We start from the raw sequence: 25,280 nt of genomic DNA on the forward strand, positions 1-25,280 counted from the left end.
AAACATGGCTGTAGCTGGGTATTAAACTACAGTGGAACAGTATAGCTCATAGTAAATCTTAAATTTTTATTGTAGATGAGCAGTAGAAACTGCTTAAACAGTGTCTGGGTTGCCTCCTGTGATTATAGGTTCTCTTGCTACAGCAGTCACTTTTACAAATAGGCATATAAATTAATCCAGTTTGCAGGTGTTATTATATAATAATACCCTTAACTTATATCATGTGAAGCACATGCTTTCCAGTATATTACGGGTATTAATATAAACCGTGTTAGAAGTACTGCAAAATTAGCAGTTAACTCCCTTGCAATATCATTTCTAGCATGCAAAGCACAACACCAAAATTCATCATCTGATGACCTGCAAAACATTAGGCTTCCTAGGCACAATTGTGATGCAAAAGCCATGCTGATGGCTGAGATTTCAAACATGTCATTCTTTTCTGGAGGTAAAGATGGTGCCAGGGCTGACATTTTATATATGTATTATTTATTTATGCACTCAGAGCAGAGTTGTTTAGAAATACAACAAAGGTTGATTCAGCTTGTATTGTTCATTTCTGTTTTTCAGATCAATGCTAATGACAGCCTGTGACCTTGGAGCTGTGACCAAACCGTGGGAGATTTCAAGACAGGCAAGTCATGATTAATAGCAGGGCTGGGAGGAGGCGGGACTGGCAGGACAATATTCCCAGGGCCCTGGCTTACAGGGGACCAAAACTGGAATCAATTTACAGCGGTATTAATGCTATAAAAAAACAGCAGGGGGTTTCTGCAAGAAATGGTTTATTGCATAATCTTTCCATGTACACATGCTGGTGAGCAGCATGTAGGTACCTGAAGAGATCTGGCTTTACAGCCTCTTCTCTTATGAACCTTTTAAATCCATATAAAAAAAAAAACGGATTAAACAAAAAAAGCATTAGCCACATGTAGATGCATTTACTTGGTTTTGTCACAAAGTTTTCCTTGGCAGTGGCAAAATCTTCTCTAAATCAAAAATTCTAGCAGATGATTTGCAAACACTGATTAACATAAAATATTTGTTATATATGAGAGGAGACGTGTTCATTTTCTCAACACTAAGGGGAAAAAAAAGTGCAAGTGTAGCATTGAACCTTTTTTAGCATGCTCTACTTGGAAACAAACAAAAATTCACACTTCTGCTGAGTAGGCTCCTTAGAAATACACATAACGCATATCTGTACATACATAAATATATACATACATAAACATACATTTATATACAATACTCCTAAATACACATGAAACTTGGGTCCAGCATTGGCAAACAATTACAAATGTGAGAAAGCAAGCTGTCCCAAAAGTCTTGTCCTTTACCACATGATTTTCCCTCTTCTAGGCATCTTTCCATACTTGGCATCCATCCTTATTATCTCCTGTATCCATGCTAATAATTCTGTCCTTTACTGAGGTCCAGAACAAGCTAGTATAAAGCAGGATGTGTAGGGTTTTGAAAGAATATACAGCATCGGGAAGAGAATATGATATATACCAGTGCAGCTGAGTGTCACTAAGCACCTGGAGGGAGCTTGATTGGCTTAACAGCAAAGTGATGGTTAAAAAGATGTGAAAAAAGAAGCTAAACCAGATAAATGGTGAGGCAGGAGCAGATAGATTTCTTGGGGAAGGACAAAGATGTAACACGAGCTGAAAGGGACCTACAACTGTTACAAGCACATTAACTCAGTAAAAACAAAACCCAAACCACACTTATGTGGTGAGGGTTTCAGCTCAGCTTGCAGCTTTGTCAGAGATTTTCTTGCTTTTATAAACAGAGCATGACAACAGTCCTTCTATAAGGACTCTACTTTAATATGGTCATCTCCCATGGAAATCATAGAAGTTGCTTGTATCCTGGGAAAATGAGTCACAAGATTTTTCAGTGTCACCTAACCACAACTGCAGTGTGTGCACTCCCTCCTCAATTTTCCTCTTTAACCCAGTTAGCTTCTCCCTTTTCTTTGACATCCAAAATGTCAGGTAGGGTCTGTTTTCCATGTGTCAGTCTTTGTGCTCTGGTGCTGAATTAGTGCAGAATTCTCTGACAAGCTTCGGAGTTGTTGGTTTCTTTTTTTATTCTTACCGCTTTTAAAGTCTGCAAGTGAAAATTCATCTGCAACCTAGTGCATAACCTGAAACCTGCAACCAAATCAAAGGTTCCATTTGAAACACTACCTGGTTCAGCAGAGAGGCTGATAAGTCCATAGAGGGAAAACAGAAATAGTTGGACCTCAAATGTACCAAAAGAAAAACACAAATCCCACCCCCCCCCCACAATAATTCACAACATGAAAAGTAAGGGATAAAGATTAAAATACATGAATCAAAGGAAATAAAGTCTACATGTAAGAAAGAAAAATTCAGGAAGAGATGATAGGGAAAGGCACACAAGGAGTACAGGATCAAAACAGCAGTGACAGACAGGGGTGAGACTAAATCTTTATCATTTTTATACAATACACTTGGCAAACTGTTAATTGCCTCTAAATCATTAAATTATTCCTCTATCTGGAGTATTGATCCAGGATTTTATTAGTGCATTGGAATTACATACATTATAAAGTTCCAAACTATGTGATAGCCTAGCTCAAGATTTAAGAGTACTTTACAACATCACTTCACCCACTTCAAATTTATTTCAGTACTCCTTATTTCAACTGTAAAAAGCTTTGGATTTGTGAATGTTAGGAAAATGCAGTTCCTAGAGCAAGAATTTTTGAGATTTTATGAAGTGTAAGTTCTCTGCTTAGTTATGCGCTCTTGTGCTTCAACATTCTAAAATCATTTCCTAGCTGGAATTTACTTGAAAGCAATAAGGAGGCATGACAGGAGCATTAGGAACCAAATGCCATCTTCAGTAGATTAGTTTCCTTTTTTTGCGTCTCAAATGTCACATAAAAACACCTACCTTCAAAGCCCCACACATGACAAGCACAGTACATAAAGGCTACTTTATCAGGATTATTCACTGTGTGACTTCCTAAAATTCCTGATGTTTCCATAATCAATTTTGTTTTAAAATCTTGTGTTCTTCTGAGAAGCACAAACCTCATCTGTGAATAGAACATATTCATTCATAAAAGCCAGAAAGATGTATTTCAACTTCCAACCCACTAGTTCTTGATTTTGATTCAATATGATAATCACAATCTAACTTCATATTTAGATATGCAGAGCTGATAGGGATTACAGTCATGGGAACAAAGTAAAGCCTAGTGGGGAAAAAAACCTTTATGATTTCACATTAAATTAAGACAACAGATGTTATTATTTAATTAACTTTCTTTTATAAGCTAAGTTGTTTATACAGGGCAACAGGCTGTAAATAACCAGAGAGCTCTTGCACATCTTACAAAGCATTTTTACAGACATAATTGTGGATGCCAACAAGAAGCTATAATTTTCTATTCTGTTCTTGATTAAATTGCATAAGTGCATTGACTGCTGCCTCAATATTGCAATGTAATTCCAACAGTCAATTCCCTATCAAAGGGATGTGTGCCTATCGGTGATTATGGCTGTTTATACACCCTGTATGCCCAGTCCTGAAAACTATGCAAACACATGCCTGACACCAGTCACATAGGTTAAGCTATTCACTTCTTTATGGTTAAGCACAGGCTGAAGCCCTAGTCTGAGCAAGAACTCATTACCCTAAAAATTATGTAGTGAGAACTCTAATCTTTATCTTGATTTATGTTTTAGGCAGCTGAGCTGGTAACCAGCGAGTTCTTTGAACAAGGAGACAGAGAAAGATCTGAACTGAAACTCACCCCTTCAGTAAGTTCTAATACTTTCTGAAATAATTACTAACTTGCATAAGGTAAGAAAATATCATTAGGTACATTCAGAAAAAATAACTATATTTTGCATGTAAAGAAAAATCTTGGAATAAATACTCTGTCTAATAAGGACATGCCATATATTAGACCCTTATATAAATAAAAGCTTTCCAGTCAACTCAGTCACTTTGTATTAAGCCCTTTTCTCCATTTTCTGTACCTATTCCAAAGGTTATTCTGTCAGTCAATTTTCTAAGCAATAGGTATTGGTTTTAATACACAGTGTTCAAGTAAAAATCACCAGCTGCCTATGGAAATCAAGATTGTCAGGTTTAGTTTATGATGCAGCTGTGTTATTTGACGTGTCAAATGCAGAAAAGCATTTCTATAGATATTCAACTAAATACAACACTGATTGAAAGGATAAACTGGTATTAAGTGGAATACAGGCAGATAGGTATAAAGTGTCAAACAACTAGGAAAAAAGTTTCATAAAGGTTTTCAGTGAACAACTTGAAGAAAGAGACTTATCCAGGTTATCTTTATCCAACATTTCTAAGTGTTGCCAAGCCATTGTCTGGAAGCAACAGGAGAAGGATAGCAGGAAGTATTCTAAGGAATTTAATTTGCAAGCCATGACAAATATATTTCCTAAAATAAAAAGACCATTTCAATGGCTCCGACTTATTCTCACTTCAGTAATACTCACATATGAGCCTGTGGTGACATAATGAAGTAAAAAAAGTTAAAGTATGTGGTCAATAACGCTCAGATACAGTAAATGGCTTTTCACTTTTTATACTGTCAGAGGTTGCAACATTACTGAATTTCTTCCCTATAGGAGTTTTGTGTGTACATCTCAGATAAAAATGATAGATAGCTATAGTCCAGTAGAAGAGTAATCAGTCAGTCACGGTATTCACAATTCTGAGGCCAGTTCTAGGCCTGAATAACTGCAAGTAACATTCCATATAATAGGGATGGAAGTGCCTTTCCTGCCTTGTATATAAAATTTGCAAAGTGTGTTTCTCATGCTAGTGAAGCAAAATAGGAAGTTAATTTTATTTTAACACACCCATTAATGTTACTGTCTTTAAGCATCAATGAATTCCAGTGAAAACGGCCCAGGTCCAGCAACCTTAAGAGTCATTTTCAAGTGTGTTATTACACCTACCTTTTGGACATACTGTAGACTTGGTAGAAGCGCAGAGAAAGACAAAAGCCCAGAACTTTCTTCTAGACTTCTGTCTTCTGAAAAATCTGCATCTAACAGCCCAGACAGGTGGGAAAGAAGTGTATTGCTATAAATCTTTTTAGTATTGCCTCCATCACAGGAGCCCTCTCACTCTTGGACTCTCTCACCAAGGTATATAGTGATTTATGGGCCACATGCTTTGAAGCCATACAGCTTGAAGGAAGATTTTCCTCTCTGCTTGGCCTTTCAGAATTTCAAAATAATCCAGTTAACTCATGTATTAAGTGTTTTATGATGGGGAAATAAGGCCAGTAAATAATCCAAGTTCATCAGTTCAAACAGTTGATAGCCAAGGGTCAAAATCATAGATCTCATGTAGAGTTTTACCACATTAATGAGAATTTTTAAACAAGATCAAATGCTTATCTATTTCATGACATATTGCTATGACAAACCACCTAGATATCACTGCTAATCAGACAAAAGAGTTGGTAATCATCAAGATAATGCAATATTCTCTTATACCTCAAGAATTTTTTTCTTGCATTGTGCTTGTAATAATCTGAAAATGACAGGATTTTTCAAAATTACATGAATAATACATACAGGATTTTCCAAAAATCAAACCTAAGATTCTCACTTAAGACCACAGAGTTCCTGAATCTTACCTCCTGCTCTTATTTAGATACACTGAGTGATACCTGTATGTCAGAAAGAGCAGGCTACTACTAGAAGAATTCAATCAGACATTTAATGTAATGTAATTTGTATAGTCTGGAGTTTTGAGAAGGAAGAGATGGAAAGTAAGTTTCCACAGGAAACATCAACATTGAGAAGATGGGCCCAGAATAAAAATAGACTTTCCAAAGAAAAAGACAGAAACATTTAAAACTTGGCATATCCTAGAGTAACGGAGGGAAGGAACCAGCCCAGATCCACCACTGTTCATTTTGCTGAGCTGGAGAAACCTATGCGAGAAAAGGGAAATTTCTACTCAAAAGTACCTACTTATATTTCTACAGGAGGTTTCTTACCAACTCAACTCCAACTTGTGGAGCATTTATTTTACCCCACAGAATTACAAAATTCAAATACATTCAGCCTACAAATTTCAAAACAAAATTGAAAATAAAGTGTATTTTTCATGCCAGACAAAGCAGTAGGAAGACTACTGCAAAGATTGATTACAGCTTACAAAGTGTTCTGGTTGTGAGAATTCGATCATAGCTCCAAAGTGCTGGATGATGTGTCTGTAAAATACTCCAGTGTAATAAAGCATGACAGTTTTGTTCCCTTCTCAATTCAGGCCATTTTTGATCGGAACAGGAAAGATGAACTACCCAGGTTGCAGCTCGAGTGGATTGATAGCATCTGCATGCCATTGTATGAGGTAATTTTTACTTACTGCTCTTGTAGAGTCCAGAGAAGATTGTTCCTGCCTCTCTAGGGAAAAAGAGTTAGCTTGCAATGCAGCCTTGAAGGCTATTTGAACTCTGACTTTACCAAAAGTCTGAACTCCATGCAGAAATCTTCAGAGTCCCTGAAGGTGGTAACATCTATAAACATAATTCCCCACTAAATAATAAAAGCCGATAGGGCAACCTTTTAGTTTATTACATTTGAGACAAACAAATTCTCATCATGGCAAGGTGTGGAGTGGGACAGCCTTGTTACATGCTGCTGTCCAATCTGTCCAAATACGTGTGACCCAAAGGGAAGCACAAGGCTGAACCTTTGCGCTCCCTTCTGACTCCATTCCATGTTACGGGGCACTCTAGGCCAAGCTTTTAAGGTCAGTGGCAAATGATTTGTGGTTTAACCTATGTGCTGTCTAACTTGGTGTTTCCTCTTTCAGTCATGCTTCCACATGGACTGTGTGGATGCTTGATATAAGTGCTCAAGTACTACTTTATTAATGCTGTAGACGACCAGAATAACGCTTCTCTCTTTCCGGATTAAACCAACTTCAGAATCTGACTTGTATAATATAAGCTTCATAATTTTAACTTTTTGTCTCTTACCTGTACAGAAAGCAGAGCTACATAAGCAGGATAAATCCAAAATAACACTGTAGAAATGCAACTATCAATAACCATGTCAGCTACTTTTCCACTTACTCACTGAAACCGCACAGACCACCTTATGCCACTAAAGACTACCAATTTTACCACTGAAAACATTGGGGTGTTCTCACTAGGCAGTTTTGGGGAACTGAAACACATTCTCCCTGTTACCACTGTACCCTAAACTGCCTCACATATCCAAGCAATGAATGGGTCTGTGATGATACAAAGCCAAGAGGTGGAAAGCAGGTACCAGCTCTCATGTTAACACAAAACTGCTGAATTTGTGCCTGAATATAGCTTTTCTACACACAAATAAAAATGAATTGGCAGTTCCTTTTCATTTTATAGGCCAGACACATCACCAATAACATACAGTGTGCTTCCCTTGCTCTCTATACCTTGTAGCTCCTGAGGCTGACACTGTGACAATGAAACGACTGCCCACCAGCAAAGGCAACTCCTGTTGTGTGACATGGACAACATGCACTTGGGTGAACAGCGAGGCGTGCTACTGCCTTGCCAGCAGATCTTGTCCCTTTCTCAGGACAGTCTTTGTCACGATGAAATAAATTAAAGCCACAGCTTCAAATAATTAAAGCAGAGCAAGCACAGAAGAATATAAATCCGTATTTTTTTAAAATGCCAAGATCATTCTGTGCAATGGAGGTGGGGGGATGACAACTGACCTTAGACAACAACTCTTAAAAAGAAAGTTCCTTACAGTATAATAGTACATATTACACTAGAATGCATATTGTACCAGAATTCACATTTGTAATAGCATCTGTAATCCAAAAATGTATGTTAAAGCAGGAAAAACTGATAATCAGCCCATCTTCTGCATGAGGAGACTATATCAGAGCATTAAAGCTCTGGTTAGTTAGCTCCATCTTAGCAGGAGATCTCTGGGGAGTATATTCGCATCTGATTTCCCTGCTTTCTGCTGTCTCTGCATCATGCTGTGCAGCTATTAGCCTGCTGCTCAACAACTTAAAAAAGAGACACCATCAAACCTGGAAGTCATTGCAGCACCAGCCTTAGGGGTAAACAGAAAACTTGATGTCATAGTACCACACTGCGGGAGATTCTCTTCAATGTGGAGCCAAGTTTTAATTTTCATATCCAGCTTAATCAAACCTCAATACACATATCACATCAGCAATGTATTCAGACATTGTAAATCCTCCATTTAGGGCTGGCTGAACATTACAAGTAGGGCCAAGTCCTAGATTTCTTTTTTCCTTCTAAATACAATCTTTAAAATTCTAGCCATTGTGCTATGTCATAGGGACTGCATGTGGGGAGAGAATGAGTTACACCATTACAAATACAACATAAACAGGCAGAGTGGCAGCTGACAAATTGGTAAAATCTTAGCAGTACTTATATTGCTCACTAGCAAAGTGCTTATAAAAACCGTATGTTTGACATAAACATTTGACACTCATTTTGATACCAGAATTACAGCATTAAACCGTAGAGAACAAAATGAAGGCTTTTGCAAGTAGTTTTTTCCATCCTAGCGATTAAAAGTCCTGAAAACCATGTGGCCATATCTTAGCACTCAGAGCCCCGAAGGGAACACTGTGGGGAACATGCGCATGCACTCCGAAACAGTTGCTACAGCAGGACCTAATGCTATTTGACACCCTCACAGCAGAGATGGTCCCAGCAACTCCCATTACACTCCCAACTCCCATTAAAGTCAAACAGGAGATCAGCAAAGCACCCTGAAATCTTCTTTGCCTAGGAGTAGGCTACTCTTGGAAGCTGCACTTGTCTGAAGTATGCAATGCAGAAGGAACTCCACAGCCCAAAATTCCAGGGGTGGTCTGACACCACCCCACTGGCCCTAATGCCACTGACATTACTGTAACAGACCTGTATCTTCTCCACAGTGCATACTTATGAGTGAGGCTACATACCAGAATGGCCACAAGGAATGTTTTATACTTAAAATTTGCAGAGCATTTTAGAGTATTATGGCCTTCCTAGCCTCATTTCTTTTTCCACCATTCTCAAACACTCTGTGGGAGGTTTGGCTCTACCTCCTCTCCTTATGCGTCTGCTCTCTACATTTCCTTAATGTAATTAAGACAGACCATTTCGAGGTGCAGTTCTTCTCCCAAGGAAAGGACAATGAAGTCTCCTTTATTGGAAGATGTTTATTGCATCCCTCTGCTTACCTGGGTAGAACTGTTTCCTAAGTCTGGACCCTTTTTGTGAGAAGGCTTACAAGTGACTAGCAAAACATCAAGATCTGTGCCACTTCCATTAGCAATCCCACCTGCCCCTTGGAATGCCTGTCCAACTCAGAAGAAGGAATGTCAGGAATACACTAAACAGGCTACACCGTAAGTTAACATGCAGCTTGAAGCTGAATGTAGATATATAATGATATCTGGGGATATTAAAAAATAAAAATATCAAGAATTATACACAACTCGATTTCTCATATCCAACTGCCTAAATCCAAAACCTTTTTGTGTTTGTTTGCTCTGTTAGCTGACTCTGCTCTTGGCACAAGGTAAGCCATGGCTTGCTCTACTCCCTTGCTCTCGCCCACATCTACAGCTCAGTGTGGGAATCAAGCCACCTCCAATTTCAAGATACCTTAGCAATCAAATCTGCGTCCTTCACAGTATGGATCTAAGATTTGAAGATAAGCGCTTCCCAATTTTTTGTTCATTGCTTTTTATTACTGTTGGGACATTATAATTTTATTGAATTTACTTTTTTGTTACTGTAGTGATCACTGCTCAGAGTATTTTTATACGACAGTGGAGTTTTTACCTTGAGTAGCAGAACAGCCATCCATTTACTCTGAAGCTCTGCTTTTAGGGCCTTTAGTTACGCTTTAATGCGTCACATTTGCTCTTCATTCAAAAATGCCAGCAAGAAAAGCATTCATCAGTAGAGATGAGAAACAAGCTTATTAGAATAATAATTTACAAGAAAAACATGCTTTTTTTTTTTTTTTTGCACTGTAGAGCATTTCAAATTTACTAGTGCAGCTTCAGGATGAAGTAATCATCCAGGGTTTTTTTGTTGTAATATTCGGTAAAAGTTGAAGCACATACAACTATAGCAGAAAATCTAAGACATCCCACTGGAAATAAAAGCACTACAGCTACACTGACAGCTGTGTTCACTACACAGAAAAAAATATTCCGTACTTATCTGACCATACATGTTTGTGTAACAGGAAATAAAATATTGATCATTAGACAAATTACCTCTCTGTCCCTCCAGCAAAGAGATGCTAAGAGTTTCAGCACTAACAGATTTCTCTCCTGGGCTCTGTGGTTTGGGTGTACCTAAAACAGGATCAGGCACAGATTTTTTTTTCCCTGAACTCAGATTAATTTATTTATGGGGAGCAGACAGAGTGGGAGACTGAAGATCTTACTCTTTTTAATCATTATTTTTCTCACAAACAACATCAAAGCTGCAGCGATTCACATCAAACAAAAGACGCTAACAGAAGCCCAGCTCTGTTCACAGCATTGTTAGGCAGAGACAGTAACACCATGAATAGCAGGGCCAAAGGCCATGCACTCTGCTTCTGGGCAGATAAATACATAGTCAGGTAGTCACTGACAATGACAGCAGCTATTTAAATTTAAGGGAGATGTCTTTGTGGAAGATAAAGAAGCTCGCGGCTTTTACAACTTATGCGTGCCTGAGATTGCCCTGCTCACCTCTACCCTGGTACTCCATTTTAGTGTTATTTTTAGTGCTATTCAAGATTTTCTTGGGTATTGAGAGCTTTAAACATATAATAGTATCTACAGAAGTGAATTTGCATTACTCCATCCAGGATTCTAGGGGGAATCTGGGAAAAGTAGAAACAATTATGCTTAGCCTAGCAAGTACTTTAAATGTTGTGAATGGAATGTAGAGGAACAGAGTTCTTTATCACACTGTTTCCCTGTACTCAGAAAGAAATCTAATCAGACCTTTAAGAGCTCCGATACGCCTGTTTTCCTACAGGAGATAACATTTGGCCTTGTAATTAAATCTATTATTAGAGTATGATGGTGTAGCTGCAAAAGCATCTATTCTACTTCTAAGCATACATGCATAGGATATCATAAATGCTAGAGCCTTTGAAAAGCATAAGAAAAAATTACACAGAAATGCCCCAAAATCTTGGCTACCTCCATACTTTAACTTCTCCAGTTTGAGTTGACTTTGACTTTGATACATGAATTGCAAGTGCACAGACTGAGATTTTTTTCACCAAAAAAAAGTGCATACTCTAGTTAGTTACAATATAAGGAGGGAGATTAACCTTTCAATTATCTTCAATAGCAGAGAAGAATCACGCTTGCATAGCTACGTCCCAATGCAGCCCTTCCTCAGTTACAACTGCTATCCCTTTCCCTCATTCCTTCAATTACAATTTTACATAAGGAAATATTGTATAAGAAATTCAGTGTTTGGACCACTCCTCTAGAAGTCCTGCTTGTCCAGAATGGACTGTATGAAATGGCCAAGTCCTTACTCAAGCAGGAAGCACTGGATGCAGCCAACACAATCACATTTTCCTTCGGATGTTTCTGCCTCTCTATACAGTCAGAACTGAAAAACTTGTAAAATTATTTTTTGTCTATCTAAATGAACATTTTGGCAATGACTTGCTGTACCCACCATTCACCCATACCTGGGATTGTTGGTACAAAAGTCAGAGCTCAGCTGTTCCATTTTAAGTTTGCAACTAGTCAGGGGGCAGGGGTAGCACTAGGTGCTGAGCTGTTCACCATGAGCAATACTCAGACATTCCCTGACACATGTTCACAAGTTGTTGAAAAGGGAATCAGGACTAAGCTATTCAAAAGAAATACACTCACAAGAAGCAATTTGATCAGCTGTGTGCAATTCTCGCCAAAATCGTTTTTTTTTCCTTTACAGCATGTTGAGGGAAGAGAAAGATAACTTTCAATAGATCCTAAAGAATCCATGAAGATGCACACTTCTGGCAGGGCTTATTTCTGACATTTGATTTGGACACAGAGAGAGAATGCATCTATGCTTCCAGAGACTGCCTGGCTGACAAGGATTAGTAAGGCAGATAGACTCAGGATGCAGCATGCGATACACCATGGACTGAGGCTGCACAGACACTGGCAGATCAAATTAGTCTCACTTTCTGTTGAAATCCAGGGGGTAACATTATCCAAGGAAGAGCAGGTGCAACATATTCTGCTGTCTTTGTAAGAAATTTGCTTCAGAGGAAACTTAATCAGGCCAAATGCCAGTGCTGGGGGGAGTCAGTAGCTGAAGATTATGTTAGGAATAAGAGTTTGTCCCAGAGAAAGGAGCTTCTGGCACTGCAGAAGGATCTTTCTGTAGCCTTGAAAGAGGAACATAACTAGGTTCAGCACTTCTGTTGCCTTGTTGCTTGTCTACTAATGATGAATCTAAATGAGGCCACCTGGAATGAATTCTCTTGTATTTTCAGAAATACTCAGATATTATGACTGTATCACAACTTCCAGTAACAGAATAAACATCAGCAAACTGTTTTTCCTTACCTCATGCCTTTAACTTAAGGGCCTGTGGTTTTTCTGCTACTTTTGTACTCAGAGAGAGCAAAGGTGAAGTGCTAATATACAAGAAAGAAAAACCAGGAAAAGAAGAAAAAATGCTCTTCTTTGCAATTCCCTTCTAAGTCACTGTTTCATAGTATAATAGGGAAAGGCATAGTTTTGGTGGCTTCAGAGCAAGGATTTTTTTGGGTCTATGAAGACCATGAACATCTTTTTACAATGGGCACAAAGGAGGGATTCATTTTGCTTTGGGAAATTAACAGAATTATTATTTTTGCTAGGATTTTTGTGATTTGGCAGGATTATTGATGAAACATTGCATCACTCTCAATAAATTTAGGAATTTACAAGATTTTCCAAGTTGCTTAGAGGAGACGGCAGAAACAAGTACTTTTTTCCCTTCAAACCAGAGTACTTCAACTTATTTCTCAAAGTCATCCGATGCCAAAGAAGTCTCAACTGAAAGGGCAGGTCATCAACAAAGGTATTTAGGAGAAAACAGAAAAAAAACATTTGCCAAAGGCTTTCAGCCTGATCTGTAAGAAAAATAACTCACAATATTACAATTTCTGTTGCTGTCTTATTTAGAATTATCTGCCCAATGTGTTATGCAGTCATGTATGGAAATGTGTATAAAGATCTGAGGAAGTAGATTGAAAAGTTGGCAGATAATGTAGAAGAGACAGCTAATAGAGGGAACTCAAATTATACAGCAAATCTGAAAGAAGATAGATGGATAATTTAACAGCCATTCAGTTTTCAAGAAAGACAAAGCACAAACTACATTGCATCAGAAAAGGACTAGAAATGATGATGGATGAAATGCTTCAAGTAAGTGTTTAACACAACAGAATCACTGCAGAATTCCCAGCTGAGGGCAAATTCAAAGAACTAAATAAGCATATGAGACTGATACAGTTTGAAGAGTTTTTCAAAATCCATTTAATAGCAAGGCATAAGACATTGATCAGCTGCTTGGTTAAGATGTTGAAAGGAAGAGTTAGAAACATTCTGTCTCTTGCATGCTTCAGACACAGAATCAAAACCATAAACAGCAGAAACAAATAAGTAGTTGTTTATGAAATAATAACTCTTCCTGTTCTGAGCAAACCCTTGGTTTCATGAAATTATTATGAACAGATGAATCATTTACAACTATAGCAACACATCAGTTGAGCTACTTCAGTAGTTACCCAGGGAATAATACTTCAGTATTACTCTTTCCATTTGACAACATTTGGCTACCAGGAACACTGTACACCTTCCTCCCTGAAGTACCTGGCACATCTTACCAGTGGAGAATCCTACTTTATAATCGTTCCTTTATAGTATGCATGTTTACTTACAAAGGAGTGCAACATTACTCTTGCTAATGTAGCATCACCAGAAAGAAGCATAACACTAATTCACAGAGGAAGAGCAGAACACTTGTGTATGTCTCAGATCCCTTTCCAGTCACAACTGACTTACTTCCACACTGCTAACAATTTCTATAGAGAAGCTAAAAGAAACTCCTGCTTTCTATAAGGGGACTCAGTGGTATATCCCTTTCATCCAATTACATATTTAGGCATCAGAAAAAAATCCCTGGCAGAAATGCAAGAGTAATGCACTGATGCATTATGCACTCGATGATCTGGACCCCTCCTCAGTAAGCTCCAGAAGGAATAAACAAAGTCTCCTTCAACTATGAGGAGAGTGCAGTAATTTACATTTATTCATTAACTCAACAGCTCCCAAGTATTTTTTCTGGAATATAATGATTAAATATGGCCTTGAAATAGTAGGGCAAATAATGAATTCACGTACACCTACAACCATAGAAGTTAGTCCTTATATTTTCTCTGTATCACTTTATCTTCTGTATTCTACCTATAAAAGGTAGAATTGCAGCAGTCTTTTTGATTTTTCGTACATGGATGTATATAAAGAAATATTTTTGAGTTTTCAAAACAGCTTCCATCGAGCATTTGTATTATGAAGATCAAATCTGTGGATGACTGCAGTACAGATTCCTTTCTATTTGAACTAATCTGAAGTTCAAGGACTTTCAGATACATGGCTCACCTTTGGACTATGTATTCTCACATGAAAGCCACTTCAGCAAAACTCAGGAGTCCAATTCAGCTTTGCTGTAACTGGTCATGACTCTCTTGACTTCAGCAATGCTTCATATGCTTACAAAAGGTCTGAATTTATCCCTATGGTTTCTCGGTCACTGGTCCTCCCTTCCAACTCAGAAACTGCCTACATAATAAAAGTGATTCATTAGAAACCGCTGGGTTCCAAAGTAGAGTGAACATTGAGACCTATAACTTTCTTATATGTGCTCAGTCATAAAAATGAATTTATATGGTCTTATTCCATGAACTCACTTTACAAATATTAGACCGTGAGTTGTAATCTTGTCAAAGCTCATAAGTTAAGCAAGGTCAGAATTGGTCAATATTTGGATGAGAGCCCCCAGGGCAGGGGGAGGGAGATAAGTATATACTCTGGAGTTCCTGCTGCATTTGTAATCTCTGGCTCCTCTTTGAAAGGATTTTGTATTAGTCTTAGAATACAACAGAATGTTTTGTATTTGCCTTAGCAATAGTTTAGGCTCTGGCCATATCTATGCTGCATCTTGGCTGTTTCAGCTAACATCTTTTTCCAGAGATGATTATGTAGCAGATGAAATCCTCTCCCCCACTACCACCCTTTAACCCAGTGTGCAGCTCTACAAACAAAATGCCTCTACTGTTACCCATCACCCTCTCCCTGAAGCATTTATTTCTACTTATATTACTTCTGCATTCTCTATGCTTTATCTAGCAAAATATACCTAAAAAAAACAGCTCTATACCCAAGAAAAAGCACTCTCTCCTCCTTACCTTCTCCCACAGTTCCCTCTGAGTATCCCATACTCTCTCCTCTTCTTACCCTCCCCCATAAATAACTCCCTCTAAATATCTCATGCTCTCCCACCCTTTTGAGCTCTTCCTTCAGGTACCCTGCCCCTCTCCCAGGTGCATGCCATGTAGTGCTCAAGTACCTTTAACCTTTTATTGTGCTGGAGGAGCTTATATGTAAAAGGACCTTTTGCTATATCTTGTGAAAGTATGCTGTAGGCAGAGTAGTATGTAGTCAGAAAAGACACGTAAATAATTGAAGGTGGGAAGAAAAAGCATTATACAGTAATTTTCTGAGAAACAGCTTAGCCACATATCTGAGGTAATATATGGACACAGAAGGGAACTGCAAACCTACCCGGCTTTTCCTAACACTGGAGTGCACAGACGCCAGCATGACTGCTCTTTCAGCACACTTTGTCACTCTATTAGGAACAGCTTTTACAGTAGAGGGGATAAAATGGGAAAGGTCACCAATCTTGTACCTAGCAAAGCAGCTGTGTTGCACTGGAAGGACTGCAAGTGGGCATGTAGGTCACAGGTGGAGAGAGGAGAACTCCTCAGGCAGGGGTTCCCTCACCCCCCTGCACTGCATGGCTGCTGCCTGCCAGCTCACAGCCTGCCCCCTGCACCAAGGGGGGATGAGGAAGGGCACTTCTGAAGCTATAGGTTTATGTGGTGGTATGCCATGTCAGACAGCTGCTGAAGACCTCTTCCTATTAAAGCAAGTAATAAATCCGGTGTTAAGAAGCTGGATACCAAATTAGACAGATCACTAGCAAAGCTGTTCCTAAGAGGCACACACCAAATACAGTGGCATGGAGGAGCTGCACATCAAGGGGTTCTCATGCAATAAAATGGGAAGTAAAAAAATGCAGCCAAGAGGCAGAAAATCCTGACCAGGCTACAGCCAAACAAACTTAAACATCTTTGGGAATAAATTGGTGGTTTAATTTGGATCAGGAACAGGTGCTATGACTGTAATTCAGTAAATGGTCGAGAGCCTGCCAGAAGGGAGAAAAATGTGTTGCTTTTGAGATAATTTCCCAGAAGCTTCATAAAAGAAAATTGATTACTGGAGTTTAATAATTAAAACAGGGCCAGATATATAGTAGTCAAATGAGGTTTTAATTACATCTCAAGTAGAAATAAAATCCAATTTGTGTACTTTGTATCAGGAAAGTCTTACTGAAATGCTTTGGTAGCTGGAAAAATAAAATAAAAGCTAATTTCCATAGGAATTATAGTAGTTGGTTTAATTAAAAGATCTGATCAGAATTAAAGAGGCACAGAGTGAAAGGATACTAAATACAGAAGTAGTGGCTTAAACAGCAAATCAATGACTGAATAAAGACATTTTATAGACTAAGTACAAAATCTGCAGTGTCAAGTATCCCTAATATAAATTAATGTGTAACAAAATAAAGTTTCTTTAAATTACCATATATTTTGAAAGTATTTCATAGAATTAATTGCTTGTGCTCTGCTAAAAATGAGTATCTAAGATGGTTTATTCTTTCTTAAATACTCTTTTTATTTAATCAAAGTTAATGTTATTAGTTAGCCATTCCTGTTATTTACTGCACTTGGGTTATCAGACTCTGTAATACCCACTTTGCTATGTATCTCTAAGAAATACATGTATCTACTTTTGGATTTAAAATGTGTTTACAGCTCATAACATACAGTGATTACTGTAGAACTATGAGGTAGCTTGTTGGATCCATTCCCAATCTATTTGGGCTTCTGGTCTCTGCTGTAGTGGATGCAAAGCTAATTGATCTAAACAGCTCAAGCACTCACAGTCCTCGCAGCATTGTACATGAGAAGGCTGTCTCCTACCGTAAGAGTGTGGCAGATGCCTAGGCCTAGAGGGACAAGCACAGCAGTAGGTTACGCCCAGACCTCTGCATTTGCTCCCTGGCACTAGGATTGAAAACATCATGGTCTTGTGGTCAGTCTTGGCAAAAAAAAACGGTACAGAAAGGACACAGACATAGCATGGCCACGCTGGGACAGACAGAGGCCACTGTGCCAATGAGCTGCTTCTCCTCTATGTTCTCTGTAGCAGGTTGCTGTTACAGCATTTATGACAGGAACAGCCTGTACTGCATTTTGTGCTTACAGATGCTGTGGCAGACAGAATGGCCTCTTTGTGCTTACAGACATTTGAAATACACTGATTTTTAAACACTGATTTAAATATAGATTTTTAATTTTTATTTATTTTTTAATCATCTTAAATGTATACTTGGGAAAATACCCCACAAAAACTTTTTCAAGATTTCAGAAATACCAGCAAGCTTAACTGCCAGTGGACGGATACTGGCTTTGCACAGAAAGGATCTAGGATGTTGCTTCTGAGAGCCGAGTATCTAATGTGTGACCTGTAGACACTGTGTTAGCAGTGGTAATGCCTGTGATAATGATAATAGCAATGAGGTTTTTCAGGTATTTTCAGGTTTTTGTAATGTATTACTACCCCCCAGTTTTGGACAACAAATCAGGTTTGAGGAATACACAGTGGTCTGAAATAAAGAGCTAAAAATGGGGAGCCCCGAGCCACGGTGTTGGCAGTGTTACAAATTCACATCCATTCTATCAAATAAATGACTGTCACCAGCAAGCAATACTATAATGTCGCAGAGACTGCAGTAAACTCTGCCTCCTACTCCAGGCCCAAGGTTGCAAAATTATCTGCCCACTCTGTGCCATACTCCAAGGAAATAATTTCCAGCAGATTTGCTTCAAGTTCCATACAAATCAGCTTCGTATCCATGGCATGATTTTTCAGAAGTGCTGAGCGTTCATATTTGCTACTGAAGTCAACTGAAACTGCAAGTTTTCAGCACATCTTAAAATCAGGCCATTAACCCTTAATTATCATATAATAGCTCAATTAAAAATCTAGCAAGACTTACTTCAGCAGCTAACCAAGCTCCCATGGCTTGCAGACTAGCTATAAAAAAAACAGGTTTTCAGTGGTGTCTGGGCTCCAGGGACCACTTAAAGTGGTTGTTGTTAACCCTGCTATTTAAAACAAACAATGAAAATTATCAACTGTAAAGGTATCTGCTTCCCCTTTCCTTCTTCTCCTTATAATTTTCTTCCCTTCTGGAAAAATAACTTTTGCTGTCTTCTCCATCATTACTTTTGTTTTTTATCTTGCACTAATCCTTTATTTCAAATGACAAATACATAGCTTCCAAGCTATCAGAGAAAACATGATACCCAGCTCACAGCAAAACCCACTTCTTGTTGATCAGAAAAGCCACAAAAGAGTAATAGTCCTCTATCCTGAAAGGGCACATTACATGATCGCTTGGGAGGTAACTGCTTAACCCTTTCTTCATATCCAGGTGCTGCTGTCAATGAGGTTCTGTCTCTCTTTAATGTAGGAACAAAACCAAGTGAAGCACTTGTGGTTTCCACATAGGAATTTGATACTAAACGGGAAGGCAAAATAAACTTCTAGCAAAGGTGTGCAGGAATTACATAGTTTAGGGGCTGATTCACAGCCAGCTGAAAACAGATAAAATGTTCTTACTGGCTCCTGTGAACACTGGACTGGGTATGTAGAAAAGAGGTGATTTTAGTGCAGTCTAAAAAAAGAACTTATCTATCTATCTGTTTTTTTATTTATTTTGAGCACATACTAACTTATTTTTTGCCAGCTTTGGAAAGCACAGCACGGCTGTGGCTTACTCATCTACAGGAAATAAGACTCTAGCAGTAAGGAGAATCTGGAAGTTCTTTCAGCTTTGTCCAACTGGACACTGGACCTCTGGCTCACAGATGTCAGCAACCAGATAGTCTCAGGCACTTGGAGGATGCTTCAGAAGGGCTGTCTTTAAGGATTACAAGAAAGCTAAAGTAGTCGAGCAGCCATTCTGCCACCTTATGTGCTGCTTTTTTTTTGACATTTTTGGTGGCTTAAAGCCTCAGGTAAAACAAGTGACATAAAGAGATCTCCATGGGAACAATAAGCTCTATCTGCACAGGAGTTTACAGCTGGTGGTGTGGAGGGCTGGCATATGGTGCAGATTAAACTCTTTTTACCCTGTTACTCCCTGGTCTGTCCATCAAAGGAGTGGAAATATTATCAATATTTTTTCTCTTTAATCTTCTTCCAGAGTCTGGTGAAGCTGAATGTGAAACTAAAGCCTATGCTGGACTCCATGGTGGTTAACAGAGGTAAATGGGAGGAGCTGCATCAAAAAAGACTTCCTTCTCAGGCGGCATCCTCGTCCTCCCTTTCCTCTAGCTTTACTGTGTCTCTCAAAGACATAAATTAAGCCTGCAAATGTCAGTGTCGCTTTACGGTAAGAGCTGTCTGAAAGGTTTTGGTAACCTTAGGCCCATGATTTTTTTTAAGAGATGCTTTCAAAGGCATGCTTAATTGATTGGATATTATCTTGATAGCAGCATAGCTTGCTTTTACTTAGTGGGCTTAGTGGGACTGAAAGGAAGGCCTGTGGTGAGACTGCGCTGGTATCTGGAGCGACATGGAAGACTTAGCATAAGAAGTATTCATTCAGCTCCACTACATTTCAACTGCTGCTGTAAAAATCTGTAAAGCTGACAACAGACTGAAATATAAGAACTTACAGCTTAATAAAATTAATAAAACAGAGCAGAACTGGGATGCAAGCTGGTCAATTCATATGCAAGGAGCTGCAGGAAAACAGAATAGTATGTAATTACATTGTTGTTTTGCATCTCTTCAGTACATGTTATGAATCAATTATGCCTGCTTTTGTGATGTCCCTCTCTCTCTTCCCTCCTCTTTTATGCCTGAATGTTCCGAAAAGCCTGCTTTGTATTCTAAAGAAGTATTTTTTTACAACAAAGCTTCTTAGTGATTGATCAGGGCCTTTAGGATTGCCTATCTTTGCTACATTTAAAAAACAAACTTTATTATCTTTAAAAGCACCAACCTGTCCCTGCTTCCCTGAGAAATGCATATTAACAACGCATTAAATTTCTTAGCAAAGGGAAGTTTGGGTAAAGGCAAAATACTGCAGAGATTCCTCTTTTTTTTTCTTTTAAAACGTACTCTTTTAACACATTCACTTAAAAAAAAAAAAAAAAGATTAATGGGCTTTAATGAAAATACAGTACAAATAAAAAAGGAAGTCTATTGCCTTGTCCTTCAGGTTTATATTACATTGAAAAGTAGACCATGGATGAGTCTTTTCAGTATAATTTCCAACTGAAATTTCTATTTTGAAACGGTGGAGAGGAACAACATGACCATACTGGAGTGACTGCCTCTTGCTTCTCTTTCGGTACAATTTAAAATGTTATTACAGCTAGCCCAGCACCAGTCAAGGCTTACATGTAGATGTCTGTGGTAGAGGTGTTCAGAAAAATCTAATCAAACATGACAGGTCACAAAAACAACTATGTCTAGTTCTGTGTGTTGATGCTAGTATTACCTGAAAGTCAGTCTCTTTCCATTAGCGCAAAGATCACTAGTGTAGCAAAACTGTGATCTATGATTTCAGGGTGCTTTCTCTGCTGCATGACTGGACACAAGGGGAGTCATGCTACAGTGCTTACGAGTTCCCATTCATAAGGAAAAAAAGCCTTTGTATTCCATGAAAAATGGGATTCTAAATATAGGGTTGTCTGGCAGCAGAAATTAAAGCTGAATTCAGCTAAGTCTTACACCTGTGCCAAACTCCATTTACTTCAATGGAATTACTTTGAACTGACACCAACTTAATGGAAATGAGGGCCTGGCCCAGCTGACTAGATGCTAAAAAGAGCTTTCCACCTTCCTAAGGAAAGTGAGTCGTTAGCACCTTTGAAAAGCTGACTACTTTTGTCTGACAATCAAACAGAAACAGCAAACAAACCACACAAAACAAACCCGCTCTGTGCAAACAAACCACAGCAAAACAAACCCGCTCTGTGCTAGGGATCTTGCGTATAAGAGAATAGCTGGAGACTGCAGTACCACTGCAAACCAATCTGTTAGTATGCAATTGGATCACAACACCTTCTCTAGCAAAAAGAAGCAGGAAAGGAGCAGAAATGCAGACTCCACAGCAGAGAATACATGCACCAAATGGAAATGTTTCTGCTATCATTTTACCACTTCTTTCTTCCCTGAATAAAGACAGACATAAGATAGCAAGCAGCAAGCCATATAAAACTTACCACCCATACTTTATAGGAAAAACAGATACTAGGAATTGCCATAATTCTGGCAGGTACACACACCTTTCCTGAATTTTGATATTGCATATTGCTAAGTATAACATAATTTATAGTGTGTACCCTCCAGCTTCCCCCAAGGTTGAGGCTCCCCTCATTTCCTCTCCCTTTTATTGGCTTCAGTGCACTGTTGCCCATGGCAACACCCATGGTGCAGGGATGGGGATGCAGCAGGGCCACAACCTGACATACAGCTGAAGCTCTAACAATGTCAACCATCAATCAAGTGACTGTTTGTAATTGCCTCCATCTATTTCTCCTGTCTTTCAGTATCTTTGCTATTGTGGGTCAAAATTCAGAAACTGCTGACTAATGTTACGGTTCTGTTCCTCCATCACAAGGAAGAAAATGAAAGAGCACTGCTAGATCTTTATCAAATTGTTCTCAGGCAAACCGAAGCAACCCTACTGAAACCAGGGGGCACAGTACTGCACCTCAGAACAGCATTTGGTCTCTGAAAGTGAAAGAGCTCAATCTTAAAAAAACAACCAACAACAAAAAAAAAAGCTCTTATACTTTTTTCTTTAACACCTAGTTAGGGAATTGGCAACAGACTTGCATTTTTGTGAGACAAAGAGGATTCTTTGTGGAAGCATGCAGTATAGTAAAGAAACATATTCCAGGTTTCTCATGTTTTAAGATGGTGAAAACCACTTTTTAGCTGGCGCTTACAAGCTTCGTAGACAGAAATTATATCTGCTTTTCATTATTTCTGATAGGGAAACATTTCTCAGTACTCCAGTCAGTTCTGCCAAACTCTTCCAGAATGTGCACAGGAGATGACTCTCTAGGCTATTAAATAGGCATTATCTGTCTTTTACTCATTTCTCTTCCCACTGCACAAGGGGAGATCAAAACCCATTGAGATCGGCTTAGTTCTGGGAGTGCACATAAAGCACAGGTCCACCAGAGGTGAGGGCAAATTAGAGGGCATGAGCAGAAGAGGACAGAGAACCCACTGTTACCCGGGACAATGCTAACGTTGCTTGGCCTTTCCCTGGAGGTGCCCAACACATCTGGTCTGCCTCAGCAAAAAACAAGTCATCACTTTTTTGCCCCAGCAGTTAGTGGAAATTTGGCCTTGAATGAGGGCTCTAGCGTTTACAATTAAAGTGCTAAACTGTGGTGAACATGTGGATCATCTATAGGGTCGTAAGGCCTTGATTCTCCCCTAGTTTTGCTTCGAGCTGGTTCAACAGCAATGTTTCTAGGTGTTCTACTGACTAGTGCTAACAGCAGCCTGAATTCAGTCAGGTTTCTTGTCTCCTGAATCACAGGCTGTGCAGTCTCACAGAGGCCAGCCAGCAGCCCTTACTTTATCAGCAGAACATGCTCAGGAGAAAACCTGGGTTTTCATCCCCATCCTCAAAGATAGTTCAGGTCACACAGTAATTCCACTCAGGATTCCCACCTGTGAGACCGCTTAACAAAAATTTTCCTCGCCATAAAAAAGGAAAGCTTTTATTTTCCTGTGTAAGTGCCCTAGCATTACATAGGATAATTGGGAAGGAGCCTTACATTCAAATCCTACTTGAATCTGGAGGAGATTTCAAACTGCAGCTGCACATTCCCCACCAATCTGTGGGGAGTCACAAGGGTGGGCTTGTCTCCTGCCCTCCTCCATAAGCCCCTTACATGTGCCCAGCGAGGAGACAGGATGCCTGCTGGGTACAGCCCAAGCTCCTGCTTCACTCCTGGGAGATGCACAGATCTGACAGACTTTGGTAGAAGAGCTCAGGAGGGGCTTGTATGTACATCCTGCTGGAATGAAATGCTCCCCTGCAACACAACACTGTGACCCCACCAGAAAAACAGAAAAGCTAACACTGTCCAAGGCAAGGAGCCCTGGGGTAGAGGCTCTCCTACTGTGGTTCAGATGGAAGGATTTCCTACCTCCCGAGAACAAGAAGTGGAAGAGGTATCCTTGGCCATACTTTGAGTAGTAAAATCAGACAATTTCCCTACCTACAGGCAAAACAGAACAGCTTCATAATGTGATCGAGATGGAGACATTTGCTTCTTTCTGTCAGGAGGCAGGTTGGCTCCTGCTCCAAAGCAGACTCGCACTTAACATGGCCAGACAGCAGCAGCACACAGAAGTTTAAGCTGGATGCCTCAGGTGTCAACTGGACACTGAACTCCCCATACAGCGCTGTTGCGCCAGTCGCTACTGCACTGAGGAGGTCGTTAGTATGGTTTGTGCCCTGCAGAAAACAACCACAGAGTAAACGAGTATGTTTCATTTTAGCTCAGGTATTCCTGCAGATGGTGCCCTTGGTACAGCACTGCACTTTTCTGGACTGGTGACCTTCCTAACTGCCCCCTCTTATAGTGCACTGCAATCTCATAACGTGCCTGTAGTTATCATCAAAGCCAATACTAGTACTCACAAACTACTTTTGAAAACTGCAACCAGCAGTGCCTAATGCAACTTGTAATATTTAGATGAATTAATCCTGGTGGGAAAATAGGCGTGTTTCAGCCGACACGCCAAATACTTATTTTCCCTTCATAAAATTAAAACGATTTTAGTTACTGGTAGAACATTTATGCATTGAGTGACATTTTAGAACAGGTTTATTTCAAGGTTAGGTAAAACATACTAATGGACACTTCCAATGCTTAGAGTTCTCGGCAAGAAAATGTAGTGCAAGAAGATTTCTATTGGCTTTAACAAAGAAACCGAAGATTTTAAGAGTAAAATCATGTGAATGGTTTCTAATATAACAATGAAGTGGGAGGTATAAATCAGCTGAAATGAGACTCCAGAGATTTCCGTCACTTGAATGTGCCAGGATTGGAATACATCGCATATATTGCTCATTACCTTTTCTTTCTTAGATTACTTTCTATTTAATTACCCATTTACAAGCATGTTGGTCACTTGTGTGGGGAATACAAGCTCTGAACCTTTGCCTATGGGAAACAACTGACACACACAGAGAAATACCGTGTGTATGTTCTAATGCAAGTGAACCCTATGTACTTTCCAAATGTGTAACTTCAGACTTCTGGATCCTTTTTCTTTTTTGCATTTTAAGACCACTGTTTTGCTTTAGTAGATCAAACAATGCTGATTCAGCTTTTTAGAGCATGTTTTTGAAATTAACAACTCAATTTTATTGGTCTCTCTAAAAAAAGAATAATAAATCATTTTAATGGTTTGCTGTGATTTTTATTATTACTATTTTACTTTGAAATAGTGTTGCTGGGATGAATCATACAATTATAGAATGGTTTTGATTGAAAGGGACCTTAAAGATTATCCAGTTCCAACCCCTCCTGCCATGGGCAGGGACACCTTCCACTAGAGCAGGTTGCTCAAAGCCCCGTCCAACCTAGCTATCTGTAGGCAGGTATATATATATTTATATATGTATATGTACGGAACCATATTACTGACTCATGCAAAGAGAAGAGCATGAGAATACATGAGACTAAGCAACCCAGATACCATTTTTGAAACAGGACCTTGCAGCCCTTGTTCCTGGAAGCAAACGTAACCTTGCTGGGTATTTGGCATTAGCTTGTAATGACCAAAAACCACAT

At 39.1% G+C, this 25,280-nt stretch overlaps 1 protein-coding gene across 4 annotated transcripts in view; it reads left to right on the forward strand.

Moving 5' to 3' along the window:
* The window catches only part of PDE11A (phosphodiesterase 11A), a 147,909-nt gene extending 123,006 nt beyond the window's left edge, over positions 1 to 24,903 (forward strand). For 2 of the 4 annotated variants that reach the window (XM_062629378.1, XM_062629376.1), the window contains exons 17-20: positions 571 to 638; positions 3,733 to 3,803; positions 6,307 to 6,390; positions 19,643 to 21,179. In XM_062629378.1, coding sequence (XP_062485362.1) covers positions 571 to 638; positions 3,733 to 3,803; positions 6,307 to 6,390; positions 19,643 to 19,804 — 385 coding nt within the window. In that variant the 3' untranslated portion in view covers positions 19,805 to 21,179. Of the gene's footprint in view, positions 1 to 570; positions 639 to 3,732; positions 3,804 to 6,306; positions 6,391 to 7,471; positions 8,636 to 19,642; positions 21,180 to 22,001 lie in introns of those variants that run through there. The other 2 variants (XM_062629375.1, XM_062629377.1) reach the window with 2 other exon arrangements.
* The last annotated feature ends 377 nt before the right edge of the window (positions 24,904 to 25,280 follow it).

Source organism: Pezoporus occidentalis, unplaced genomic scaffold, assembly GCF_034315485.1.
Source record: "Pezoporus occidentalis ecotype Australia unplaced genomic scaffold, CSIRO_AGI_Poc_V1 ctg332, whole genome shotgun sequence".
NCBI lineage: Eukaryota > Metazoa > Chordata > Aves > Psittaciformes > Psittacidae > Pezoporus > Pezoporus occidentalis.